This window comes from Bicyclus anynana, chromosome Z (assembly GCF_947172395.1).
Source record: "Bicyclus anynana chromosome Z, ilBicAnyn1.1, whole genome shotgun sequence".
Classification (NCBI taxonomy): Eukaryota; Metazoa; Arthropoda; class Insecta; order Lepidoptera; family Nymphalidae; genus Bicyclus; species Bicyclus anynana.
Window position 1 is genome coordinate 8,552,072 of NC_069110.1, and position 14,645 is coordinate 8,566,716.

At 35.8% G+C, this 14,645-nt stretch overlaps 1 protein-coding gene across 2 annotated transcripts; it reads right to left on the minus strand.

Moving 5' to 3' along the window:
- Positions 1–804: 804 nt before the first annotated feature.
- Positions 805–13,097, minus strand: LOC112052839 (ankyrin repeat domain-containing protein 12; the record flags this gene model as incomplete). 2 transcript variants are annotated; one of them, XM_052890493.1, is given in 8 exon segments in its annotated part: positions 805–3,539; positions 4,172–4,333; positions 5,086–5,194; positions 6,587–6,771; positions 7,494–7,642; positions 11,528–11,588; positions 11,699–11,824; positions 12,952–13,097. In XM_052890493.1, coding segments are annotated over 8 exon segments (1,112 nt in total), but the record flags the coding sequence as incomplete, so codon positions are not given.
- Positions 13,098–14,645: the final 1,548 nt, after the last annotated feature.

Below are 14,645 nucleotides of genomic sequence, written 5' to 3' on the forward strand. Positions count from 1 at the left end.
AACCACGTTATTAGTGGGTGGCATAGCCTGTACTGTCTTTCTATATTCTCTAAACAAAATCAAATCTAGGCATTATTTTGCGAAATCTATATTAATATTATCTATACTTATAATAAATCTGTAGAGAGGTCAATTCTGTACATGAAATATATTTCCAAAATAGCTATCACGGGGTGATAAGTGATCGATACTTATGCCAAAAATGCAATCAGTAAAACTTTTGTCTGTTTGTCTGAATGTTCGTTATAGAAACAAAAACTACGGATTTTAACGTAACTTGGTACAATTATTATAATATACTTTTCATCACGGTACGACCAACAGGAGCAGAGCAGTGAAGGGAAATGTTGGGAAAACGGGAAAAGTTACTCCATTTTTTAAGCTTCCGTCGCATGGTAGGGCTGGGGTAGGGTAGGGGTATGGTAGGAGTAGTGTAGGGGTAGGGTAGAGTAGGGTTGAGTACCTACTCATCCCCTGTATGGTAGGGCAGCTGTAGAGTGGGTGTAGGATAGGGTAATAGTAGTAGGGTTTCACGCGGATGAAGTCGCGGGCGTCCGCTAGTAATAAAGCTGAAGAGTTTGTTTGTTTGGTTGAACGCGCTAATCTCAGGAACTACTGGCCTGATTTGAAAAATTATTTCAGTGTTAGATAGCCCATTTATCGAGGAAAGCTATAGGCAATTATCACGCTAAGACCAATAGTAGAGACCAAGATCTTTTTATCCTGGAAAAATCCATGGTTCCCGTGGGATTTGTGAAAAACAGAAGTCGCGGGCGTCCGCTAGTAAAAATAATAAGGCAATAATCTTCTTGAGATCTTTATTTCGAAATATCAATGATGACAATAAGTTGAAAGTTTAACATATAATATTTTTTTAAACTTGTCCATCTACAAACAATATTATGGGAGTGTAAACATCAAAACATCCATATGACATGCTTAATGGGCTTATACTAAACTACTTTATAATAATCTAAACGAAATGGCAAAACTATAAAGCGTTGCATGTAAATAACAGAACTAAAACTGCAAAATTGTTCATTTTTACAATAAAAGTGTGATATGAACAGATCTATCCAATAAATTATACTTAAAGTAAAGTACAATAGTTCCTTTTAAACAAATCTTTCTTAAAAGAATATCAAAAACTTAAATAATTTGTACAGAAAATACATAAGTATATGTCAATTGTCATAAGCTGTGAAAAAATACACAAATTACAAAAGAAAAAAAACTTTCTAAATATCTAAGCAATGTACACCACAATTATGAATATATTTTTTTAAAGGTAACACACAAAAACTCTAATAATTGTACAAATAAAGGTAGGATAAATTCGTATACATACAATTATATTTATTATATAATGTTAATTAAATCTAACACAGATCCAAAAAAGAAATATAATTAAAGGCTATACAATATATTTTTTAAGTAACTATATAAGATTAAGTAACTATATAAGATTAAGTAACTGTATAAGATTAAGTAACTATGAATATAGATTTTTATTTACTTATCACTAAGTCACAGTATGAACTGTGACTGTATGCTAAAATTAATCAGTAAACAAGAAATATACCAAATATTCTGGTAGCGGCTGATTCTTTTCGAAGTTTCCTGGTTTTCACACTCTCCGAAACGCGATCAAAAGTAAATTAGAGATAACATAAACATCTATTAGTACATAGAATCCGGATTAGAATCTAGTTTCACCCCTGTTTAATGGATGGTTCTTTCAAAAAATCAAAAATTCATTTACAGTGTAAACTCTATATAACGACACAAAAGGGATAGTACGTTCTATAGCGTTATATGAAGTAATCGTTAAATGAAAGAAAAAATGTATGAATAGATATAGAGTGATTTTCTTTTACTAGCCATGTTTACAGTTTTAAAGCTTGTGATCAACTAAGCATATGATAGCGTATTAAGTCCCATGACTTCTACTTATTAGTCATGGTCAACAGACATAAGATGGCTCAGAGTCACACAGTTCCGTACGCTCCATCTATATATTATTGATTAATCTGTGTATAAAATCTGCATGTTCTGTAAAATAGAAAGCCCTTTACAGACACAGTTGTCACATTGATTTTTAGTATTTATTGTTGTTGGTTTCTCTTCGTAATATATGTAGATGTCTTGTTATGGATATAAATAATATTGTTTTAACTGTGGCGATTAGCTTTTAAAAGAGGAGAATCAGCCGTGACCAGACTTTGGCCGTAGGAGTCCATAAGAAACGGTTTACACGACAGTGGGATAAAATTTTTGAAATTTTATTACGCTTGCGCCGTATTACCAATTTTAAAAATAAATGTTTGAGATCACGAGACTGACAACACTTAGAGTTAACGCAAGTCACACATAACAACACCACATTGAACGCCAAACATAGCATTTTCCATAAATTTCCATTAGAAACAATAATGTAACAAATTAAAGAAATATTTGTAGTTATTGTGATGTCAAAATAAATAATTTAATAAATAATAAAATAAAATAAAAAATTGTGATATAAAAAGTAAAGTTATTTTTAATACATTTAATTAATCAAGTCAAATATTGTGCAACAAATAAAGCCATTCACATAGTAGTTAGTAGTTTACATACACAGCAAATGAAAACTCAGCTTATTAAATCCATTTTAAAACAAATGCTTTTTTTGATTCTTATTTTTTTATGGACAGTATAGCTTTTATATTTTAGTATTGATGAATATACTTAAAAATATTCAGAAGGAAATTATACCCCTTTTAACATATAATTGTTAACTATGTGAATATATCTAACTCCTGTCTTATTTCAAGCTTTTCATTAGTTTGCACTACTGTATATAATTGTTGAAAATGTGTATAATTGTTGAAAATTAATTCATTTGGTTGTTTTGTTGTTGTACAATTATTTGCTGTATATAATGATGAAGTTTCCAATAGGTTATCAACACCTGCTTGCACCTGATTGGTAGTCCACATCGAATATGGCTCAAGTGTTTTTTTATGTATTAATACTAAAATAAATGTTCTTTTTCCGAATATCTCGTAAAAATCATTACATTTAAAACTAGTCATCTTTAAGACATTGTTTATGCATTGTAGTCACTAGTCAAACTGTCATAGAACGTTTACGTTTGCGTTTTTTATATATGAAAATGAATGTTACTTATTGTTGTAATTTTATGACTCAAGAACGGGCTAACCTATCCAAACCAAATCAGGGGTAGGGCAGGTTTAGGGTAGGGATAGGGAAGAAGTACACATAAGTCAAAGCGAAGCTTGACCGGGAATATTAAATCATTAGGTTTCCATGTGAGATGTTGTGATGTGCGACCTACATTAACACGGGCTATATGAACTTAAAGTTTAAGCGCGTAAGTCAAAATTCGACACGTGTATTTGCGGCACGTGCGAGGGGTCGATCTTGGGCGGGTGGCTAAATTCGCAGAGACCATTCTCCTGGAGTTTCCACTCCCAGAGCATACGTTGGACCGCGTGCAGTGCCTCCGCCTCAGTATGTTGCCGTCGCAGCATGCTCTCCTGGAAGTCCACACGAACTTACAATGGGGTAGTTGACTCATACCAAATTTAATATAAACAAAGAATACAATAAGGAACTTAAGATAACTTATCCTAATAACTATACAAATCATGCCCAAGTGGAATGGTGGCAAGAATACTGGCTGCATTTCCGCGCTGGACAGCCAGGCTGATCCTTTGCTGATCCTTATATAAACAATATTAATTTCGTGTAGTACATGGAATAAGGATCCGAAATATATTATGAATTAAAAAAGTTAGGACCATTTAAAAAAAGTGTCATATTTTTTTCAGATGAAAATACATAAAAAATTTTAAACGACCGCTGTGGGCCACGATGATGTATATTTTAGTTTCATGACGACCTCTGTAGCGCAGTGGTATGCGCGGTAAATTTTCAAGACGGAGGTCCTGGATTCGATCCCCGGCTGGGCCGAGGTTCTCTTAATTGGTCCAGGTCACGCTGGTGGGAGGCTTAGGCTGTGGCTAGTTACCACCCTACCGACAAACTAACAAGTTTACTCCTAACAAGTTAGCCCGCTTCCATCTTAGATTGCATCATCACTTACCATCAGGTGAGATTGTTGTCAAGGGCTAACCTGTAAGGAATAAAAAAAAAATGGTGCACTCACCTTGATCTTCTCCCACTTGTCATCCACCTCCTGCAGCCAAGAGTTGATCTGGCGGCCGTTGCAGCGGGAGCGCTGCGCGTTGCGCTTCTCCTCCTGCTCCGGTGCCAGCACGTTGTACACTTCCTTGTCGCGCAGTATTGTGCACACAGAAAAAGGAAGGGCCTGAATAAAAAAAAATAAACCAATGATAAGCGCTTAGCTGTAATCACTGAAAAGCGATTATGCGGCCTACAGTGGAACACGCTTTCATTTCATTTCATCATTCACTCTTAGTTATCAATGTTGTACTCTACATCAGCGTTTCCCAATCTTTTTCAGCCACGGACCCCTAGGAAATCGAGCACAGTTTTCACGGATCCCTAACAAAAAAATCCGATTTATAGATATTTAGTTTATTTAATACAGATACGAAATAGGTACCTACTTATAAGTGTTTATTATGAAAAATCAGGTGAATTACAGGTGTTGATTTTTTGTAACTAAATCGGGTTGATGTTGCTACTATGTTGTAATCTCAAATCAGATTCTATGAAGACCTAAGCGCGGGGGTGTGTAATCATATTATTTTGTGATGGCAATATTGCTTTTCTAGAGGATTCGAAAAACGCTGACAGTGTTGGAAAAGGATTACAGTTTTTCTAATTGTACGATTTATCCAAAGGTCAAGCTTTTTTAGGGTCTTTTAGATAGAGAGTTACGCACTTATTTCACTCGTATTCAGTCTCGCTAACCGCACTTTGGCGCACGTTCGCGTAAGCGTAGCGACTACGTGACATTAGCATTTATGTATGGTCCAGAGATGACACCGCGGACCCCTATACACGTACTCGCGGACCCCGGGTCCGCGGACCACAGGTTGGGAAACGATGCTCTATAGTAATAAATAGAAATTAAAAAAAAACAAAATGCCGTACCTGATTAGCAACAGCGCGTTCAGCGCGTCCGTGTACTCTCAATATTTCTTGTTCCACCGAAAGGACTAGCTTCTCCTTCTCTACTAGATGTTGTATACGTAACTGCGTCCTGGCAAACAAATAAACAGCCGTTTTCAATAACCTATTTATCCGCCATTTCGCTTACTAAAGTTAAAAAATCTATCTTTTTTTTCTTATCTGCTTTTCAATAACTTACTGACAGATAGTTTAACTATGTAAACATAGTCTTACTGATAATCGAGGATAGCTATCCGTTATCTTGGGTAGGTTATTGAAAACGGCCGTAAGATAAATGTTTATCTATATCTATACTAATATTATAAAGAGGTAAAGTTTAAGGGGGTAATCTCTGGATCATCTGAAACGATTTCGAAAATTATTTTACAACTAGAAACCAACATTTGTATCATAAGCTATCTTTTATCCCCGTATACCTATATACGGAGAAATGGAAACTAGGCGGGTGGAACTGCGTGGTTTCTACTTATTTTATAAAAAAAAATATTATGTATAGGATTTTGGAAGGAAAAGTAAAGAAAAGACGTTTATTCAAAAGTTGTGCCATAAAATACAATGTCTTACAATAACTGTAGTGTCCGATGCCTCAACCACCTGGACATGTCAAGACCAAAACGTCTTTTATAGTAGGGGAGTCCGGGATGCTAAATTTGCAGTTACTACAGCTTTATTGGAATCGATTAGATTTGGTAGACAAGACAAGATAATAGAAAGAATAAATGGTTATATACTTCTTTCGCTTTCAGCGGTGGAGAAAAAAACTACAGACTTTAAAGACAATTTTCATTACTTTTGCTTACTGAAATCATCAGAAAACATGAGCGATTATTCGGGAGATTATTTCATTCAAAATAAGTAAAAAATTAACCGTGCTCATGGCTGGTTAACAGAAATATAAAGGTTTTCTATTACGTTACGCTCAAATCGTCGGATTTTCGAAATGCACACCTTTTAGTTATCAACTCACCTATCTTATCTTAATCTGACGTACTGCTTAAGTATTTCTGATATTAGTTTTTTTTTGGTTGTCTTAAACGTACCCACTGTAGTGTTTGTGTATATATACACCGGTGGTGGGAGAAAGCGGGCAGTCTGTCTCTGGCATCGAGAGAAGGCGGACGTGTGCCGCTGGCCATTATAGTGTATAATAGTGTAGTGGTGAGACAGTGACTTACTGCTATTACAGTAAGGACAAGGGACCTCACACCAACCAATATTAAAGGCGCATACTTGGTTGAGGTACTGAACAACGTGCAAGGTATATTCCCTTATGTTCATCTGCCGCGCTCGAGTAACTGCAAAAATCCCCTCTTCGGCTCCCTTACTACTATGTTTAGCACAACCTTGAAAAAGGTATCTCTCTTAGGCTAGGCTCAGCATTATGCTACATGACGAAGTATGCAGCGCTGATTTTTAGCTGTCACCCTGTATAATTTGTTTGTTTGGTAATTTAGCTACTGACCTCTCATTTTCGTGTTCCATAAACTGATCGACCATTTGTGGGGGCATGTTGTGTGGTACAACAACCGGTGGTTCTGGATTCACGGTGCTTTGCAAGGTGTACGTGCACCTGTTCATTAGATACTTGTTGAAATCCTTCGGCGGTTTGGGCTTCACAGGGAACAAAGATTTCTGCCGTTGGTCAATCTGAAATATATTTCAAAATTTAAGTACGTATCCATACTAATCTAAATATATAAAATTCAAAGGTGACTTGACTGACATAGTGATCTATCAACGCACAGCCCAAACCACTGGACGGATTGGGCTGAAATTTGACATGCAGGTAGCTGTTATGACGTAGGCATCCGCTCCGATCCGCATCCGATTTAAAAAATTCTTTCTGTGTTAGTTAGCCCATTTATTGAGGAAGGCTATTGGCTATATATTATCCTTGTGTTCCTACGGGAACGGGAACCACGCGGGTAAAACCGCGCGGCGTCAGCTAGTATTTTATAAATGCGAATTAAGGTAGTCGTACTTTTTGCCGCAACAATATTAAGAGACGAGTTTAGGAGTAGGTACTTAATTTTTCGAGTTATATTTATTAAAATTGGTGTATACATCATCATTGCGGATTGGCAGACTTCACACTCGCAGAGAATTAAGAAAATTCTCTGGTATGCAGGTTTCCTCACGATGTTTTTTTCTTTCCTTCACCGTTTGAGACACGTGATATATAATTTCTTAAAATGCACACAAGTGAAAAGTTGGAGGTGCATGCCCCGGACCGGATTCGAACCCACACCCTCCGGAATCGGAGGCAGAGATCATATCCACGAGGAATCGGAGGTAAGGAATATCACCACCGCTAAATGACGACAATGACCACTCTGTCAAGAGTATAGCGACGAAGAAGAATAAATTACCTGATTCCGGATGTGTATGGCCAATTGGTATGGATTGCCGTGTGGCACGCTGGGCAAATTGTCGTGCGCGTCGTTCTTGTGGTCTGACTTGTGACTGTCCCTTGAGGATTTGAGCTTTCGCTTCCGTGGGTGCACGTCTCCTGATGAACCTGCGATCATAAGTCATCTTCTGAATGAATCAACATAGACCAGCTGGCCTATTCACTATTTTGCTCTTTATTATTAACTTATTAAAATAAACGTCAAATCAATTGACAAAATGTCATCTACCTACGGATGACATCCACCAGTAAGCACCGGATGACATTTGTTACGTAGAATCTCAATTTCGTATATGTCAACTAGCATACGTCAAAGATAGCGAATTAGCCTGCAACTGGCCTATTCTTGAACTTTGAGGAACTGTGGTGGATAAACAAGAAAATTACCAACTAGCTATTCCTAGTGATTCATAAGTCACATGACTTAGTATTCAATATTAATCTATTACTAACAGATCAAAAATACTAGCCAGTGTGATTGACATTGTGTTTTTCGTAGCAAATGGGCTTTATGGAATATAAAAAAATGCAGTTGTTATTGATTTGATGTTATTATGGTGGCTATTAGAGCAAAGTTAGTGAATAGGCTAGAAGCTTGGCGACCGGTTAACCGCGAGGGAGACGATCCCACGATTTTGTGATTTTAACATGTGTATTTATTAAAACTACGGATAAAATGCAGTGCGAGAGTCGACCTTATGACTGATAGTGAACTCTTCCAGGCTACCTAACACGAAGGACTATTTAAACGTGTGAGACGGGTAGTCGTAATCACATAAATACTTCCACTTTAATAACCATACAAATATAATATATAAAGTTTATAAAATACATAGTTATACAGGATGCTGGGGAGTATTTCCCATAACTCTGGGGTTATATTCTTTAACGAAAATTATAATTAATGTTCAAGGAACATGTGTTCTAAAATGAATACTTTAAATAATATTTCTTTTGTAAATAGATGTTAAACTGTCTCCATTATACCGCATCCTTAGGTCATGACGTAGCCAAACTTAATCATTGATAAATGTCACGTGTAGTAGTAGTAGCTAACTAGTGAAGTGCGGAGTGCCAGTTGCAACTATCTCGTCTATATCGATAAAGTCATACTACCACTACGATCGAAAATAAGTTTTCCTTACTATGTAAAGCATTTTTTACTGTTTAACGATGATGAAAATCATTCTAACTCTTAATCTTACGATTGGAAGCTTAATCAATAGGTAAGTATCTAATATTAAGAAACTCCACGCCGCCGGTAGATCTTCAATGTCACGTCATCGACTCAACTCGAGGTACAATTTATTTAATTTTATTTGCTGCTATCCTAATAAATTATTTTTTATCATTTTATGGTCGATAAAATGCTAACAAGTGATTTTTTTTTATCTTTGTCATTAATTATTTTTTGTGACAATCCTTATCGAAAATATCCCACTCCCCAGAACTCGTCCAATATCCGAAACAAGTCTTATTGCCGTCGACAGGAATAGGTACATTTGTCTTATATCCAATATGCTTACTGAAATGACATTGTACTCTCCACATCAAATCAATGCAGAAAGCTGTCATCGAAGAGTACGTGCCGTTGAACTGTAGAGAAACAATATAATATGCACGAAATCTAAAACAACTGTAGGTATGTGACGTATTTAATCAAATAAAAATGTTTACAATTAGTGACTGAAATCTTTTATTAGTAAATTGTTGATAATTACGACAGAGGTCACAAACCTTTTAAGAAATCAAAGTATCATTTCGTTTAGACAAAAATCACAACGACATGCAAAAATGTTAAAAACTAAGCAACGTAAGCCGGATACTCAAAACGATCACTAAAACAATGAAAAGCTTTCACGTATTTCACTAAGTTATACGTTAACCATTAGTAAGCCTATAAAAATGGCTTAGGAAGTTTTTAATTTATATTATTTAGACATGGTAATTTTTTACAATAATTTAATTAACGATTTCACGTTGAATATATACTTATAATAAAACTGTAACAGGTCCAATTCTGTACATTGAAGATATTTTGATTTTTTTTTTCGTCTGTCATGTTTACAGGGAATCATGCTGAAACTACTGAATGAATTCAAATGAAACTTGGGACGATTTGACACCGTAATACGGAGAAAGTTATAGGATACTATTTTATCGCGAAAATAAAATCAGAAGGGGTTGAAATAGAGGTTGAAAGTTTGTATGGAAAGTCCTTCATTTTTAGAGTTACAGTTATAAAAATTTGTTCATAAACCATGAAAAAAAAATGAGAAATATACTTAATAGGATTCAAGAATTTTTAAAATTCAACCAAGGGCAGAAAAGGGTTGAAACTTATTAAAAAATAAAGATCAGTCATTTTCCAAGTTACATTTGTAAAAATGGTCTACAAACGGTCGGTTTAACATAAAAAAGAACTTCTAAAAGTTCCACCCTTATTTGACCCCTATAGGGTCAAATAAGGGTGGAACTGTTTTTTATGAAATCCGTCATTTTTCAAATTAGATTCAAATTCAATAATAGATACATTAACTATTGATATAATTTGAAGTTCAATAGGGATGAAAAATTCAACTTTTTTCTTAAATTAAAATGTTGGTATTTTAAAATTATTTTTTGTATCATTTAAATATAAAATGATGCATTTTTCGCTTTTTAGTTAAGTGGATATTAAAATATAAATAGAAAGGACGGAATAGCGGTTGAAAGAGTACATAGATTTTCAAAGTCGCGGGCGATCGCTAGTGTTATGATAAATACGTTTGTGCAACTTTCCATTAACATAAGGTTAATATCAGTTGGGTATAAAATTATTATCAAATAAACTGTGTTATTGTGTGTAGGTATGTACTGTTTGTTTTATTTAAATAATTTTTAGCTGAAAACTAAATGCATTGTCATTGAGTGGATTGATCTGTTAACACAAGATGTCGCTTTAATTACTTTTCAGTGCAACATAACATCTTTCACTTCATAAAAATAATTTGAATTGATATGTTTTTATTAGTACTCAGTGAAATAGGTATATAATGGACTTATGTATACATACAAGCGATTGCACATAGTGCACGCTGACTTAATTTTACATTAGATATTTTTGTGTTACAGACTGTTTAAAAGTTCACTGTTTAGAGAAGAAAATCTTTAGCTGAATTAGCGTTCGATGTATACAAGAAGTCCATACTGATTTAGAAATAAACATAGTATTGCCAATCGTCCAGAAATCGAAAAAATCGCCTACACGTTCAAATCTATCTTTTCATTTTTGGCAAATGCATCCTGAATTACAATGCAGATGTGCACGCAAAGTAACTTTTCTGTTCGAAATAGGAAGATTGGCAGATTGCTGCGTCAAATCTGTTTCACATATACCAAACATGCTTTTTTTATTAAATAAAATGTTGGCCCTGTTAATGTGAGGCGCCAAATCCACGGACAAGACAATCGTCGTGAGTCTCACGTACAACCAAATTCTAAATAAATTCTGTGTCTCCTTAAATTGTAACAAAATAATGGTTCAATGTTCCTTTCTGATTTCCATTGACCTCTTATATATAATACAAAGACGCACAATCATATAGAAAATTTCACTTAAAAAGTGGCCAATTTTGCTTTGACAGTTTTAGAATTATTGGTAAAGAAAATTATATCTAAAGGCCTTTAAGTAAAATCGCAAATTCAAAGCAAATTTAACCTTAAGGATTGAGTTTGAAATTGAAAATGCGACTACTTGAATTGAGTGCCAAGAAGTTGTGTTTGTCACTCATTGAGTGGGGACGTTTTTTGGTCGCTGATTGTGAATCCACTTTTTAATAGGAGATCGATGGTGATTTCATAATTCTTCTTGATAGGACACGTCCTCTTTAAAGTTAAAAGATCAGAAAGAGCAAACTCAGACGGACACGTTGCGATTCTCTCGGCAGTGGAGATAGCGCCTCGGGAGTGTCAATTAAAAAAAACATTATAATTTAATAAATTGAAGATTACCTGCTTCGTTTCTTCCACCCGCTCCGGAGGATGTAGAGTGGGAACGTTCCGCGTCGTGACCCTGCAATAGAAGTGTACCGTTACGCACTAGTCCACTAAGCGCGGGTGTCGACACCGAGACGAATATAAAACACCTAAACTCTCTACTGAGATGATGGCAATAGTACTTACGGAGCGCGATGGACTTTTGAATTTCAAAGCCTGATTCGATCTCGAGCGAGTCTCTGTTGGAGAGGTCCTCCCCTTATCTTTATCACCAACATGCGTTCTGTGGGAGCGGAGTACTCTTTGCCCTGCCTACAAGACAAGTATTTAATGTTTCTTTTGGACAATAGCGCTACGTGCGGGCGGCCTTCTGGCGTAGTGGTCATGGTTTGCCAACTACATTAGCCTTTATATTTTTTATCTTATCTATTGTAGCCTAAGAAGTATAATACTATAAATAGTAAATAGTTAAATATAAGTATGAAGGCATATATATCATAATTATATGAAAACTGGCAGGACTTACTCCGAATAAGGGTTGTGTGGGGCTCGAGTACAGAACAAATTTAGAAATCACATCAGGATATCCAGCTATAAACTGTGTAGATATTAATTTAAAACAATCTCCATACAAATGTTGTGTTACACAAAACAAAGCTAATAGATATTTGGATATCTGCTGGAAATCGTACTAATTCTTGACGAAATATATTTTCTTCGGAGATAAACTTTAACATCAGATCAGTAGCTTGCCTTAGACGGCCTGTATCAAAATGAGTTGGGGGGTGCAATGATTATTTCATAGATATTGTATATCCTACCTACCTTCCTCTATCAATTATAATAAAGCGGTTAAAAATTAACTTACACATCAATTACTGTAAGCATGTGTCAGCATAATTGTTCTTCTTTCTATTTACCTTCTATTGAATCGAGAAGTATAAAAAACAAGATAGGAAACAAAATACATTAATAAAATAACAAGGGTTTAAAGTAAAGCACATTTGATACTAATCTATACTAATATTATAAAGCTAAAGAGTCTGTTTGTTTGATTGAACGTGCTAGTCTCAGAACTACTGGTCCGATTTGATAAATTCTTTCAGTGTTAGATAGCCCATTTACCAAGGAAGGCTATAGGCTATATATTATCTTCGTATTCCTATGGGAACAGGAACAGCGCGGCGTCAGCTAGTTTAGTCATATAACATCTAATTGAAATATCCAATTTTCAAGTTAAAATTAACTGCTGTATAAAATCTGACTGAGTATTCATTACTATTTTGATGTTTTCTGATACTAAACTGCTTAAAGACTTAATTAAGATAAAAATAAGTCAGAAAATACCGTAGCTCAATAATCAAGTGTATTTTTTTTAGAAAAAAAAATACGAAAGCGGTGATAAACAATCGGATTACAATAAACAAAGCATTACTCACCTTGCTACTTTCGTTAGCCCTCTTGTCATCGCAATTGTCTGAGCTGTCAGACTTATGACCCGTGTCAGTGCTGGTACATGGTATCACATAGGGCAATGTCGACGATCCGCCACGTCCCTTGCCACTGCCTCTTTGTCCCGAGCCACCTGTGTGACATTTTATATTTTGAGCAATGAAATGAATGAGCAATTTATTAGTCAATAGCTGTTGTAGTATGTGGACAGTTGTAGGAGTTTTAAAAATCTTTTGGTATATAATAGCCATATGAGTGATATAAAAGACAAGTCTTCGAACAGTGCGTGTTGCCAGTGATGACCTATGGTTGACCGAGACTTGGTCGCTAACTATGGGCCTCATAAGAAAGCTCAGAGTAACACAGCGGGCGATGGAACGAGCTATGTTAGGAGTATCTCTGCGTGATCGAATCAGAAATGAGGAGATCCGGCGAAGAACCAAAGTCACCAAACCACCCAAACCAAACTGACTTAGCTCAACGAGTTGCGAAGCTGAAGTGACAATGGGCGGGGCACATAGTTCAAAAGAACCGATGGTTTGGTTCGAAGAGTCCAAAAGTGCTGGAATGGCGACTCCGCACTAGAAAGCGCAGTGTTGGTCGACCCCCACCAGGTGGACTGACGAGATCAAGCGAGTCGCTGGGATTAGCAGGATGCAGGCAGGCTCAGTATCGTGATGTTTGGAAGTCCCTACAAAAGGCCTATGTCCTGCAGTGGTCGTCCATCGGCTGAAATGATGAGTGATATAGCCGTACATTAAAGAGGGGAGGGAGAGGGAATAAAACTTATTAGTGTCACTATGGACGGTTATCTGGTATAAGGGTTCAAATTATGGTGTAACAGAAACATGGTCGCGTCGGCGAATGTCAAATTGACCATAAAGCCGCTGACTGAGTCAGGTAGGCGAGGTGGGGAGGAACCAAGTAGAGGTGACCTGAGGCGACCGGCAGGAATAATAACTCGAGCACTGAAGGTGTCTGTTGACTTGCAATTAAGGAACACCTATAACCTACACCTGGTGTTGGTAACTGCTTGAAGTTATTATCTGTCAATTAAGGGTTTATTTGGTTACACTGGTGGTAATTGTGAGACTATAGGGTTTCGTTCAATGTTCGTGTTTTGCCCTTTAAATTAATTTCTGATGTCTCCCAAATATTATTAGTATTTTATATGTGATGTAGTTTTAGTTGACATAAAAATAATTGCGAATATCATTGGAATTGATGACAATTATATTATACACAAAGAAAAAGGCGTATGCGTAAGCCGATAGAAACATTTGTTCAAAAAAATTAAAATGACAAAGCGTAAAGCAATAAATTAATTTCTTAGTACACTTTTAATATTCTAGGTATCTTTGATTTTAAGTTAAGCCAAAAATGAACAGCAATAGCTTTTTAAAAGTAGCCTGAAATATTATTATCTATTGAAAAAATACACATCTTGGAAAAGAACACATAAGAACAATAACATTCAGAATGGAGACATTGAAATGCACAGGTAAAATAATATATTGGAGACGCACATATAGCAACAGTACAACACAGTCATATTATGGAATACCTTGTCTTCCTAAATTGTGAGTGGCGGGCGTAGTTTAACAAATAAGACAAAAATTTAGACACATTCTTAGTAGTTTTTAACCCTAGAGTGGGCGCGTTTTTTTCAGACAACGTCAGT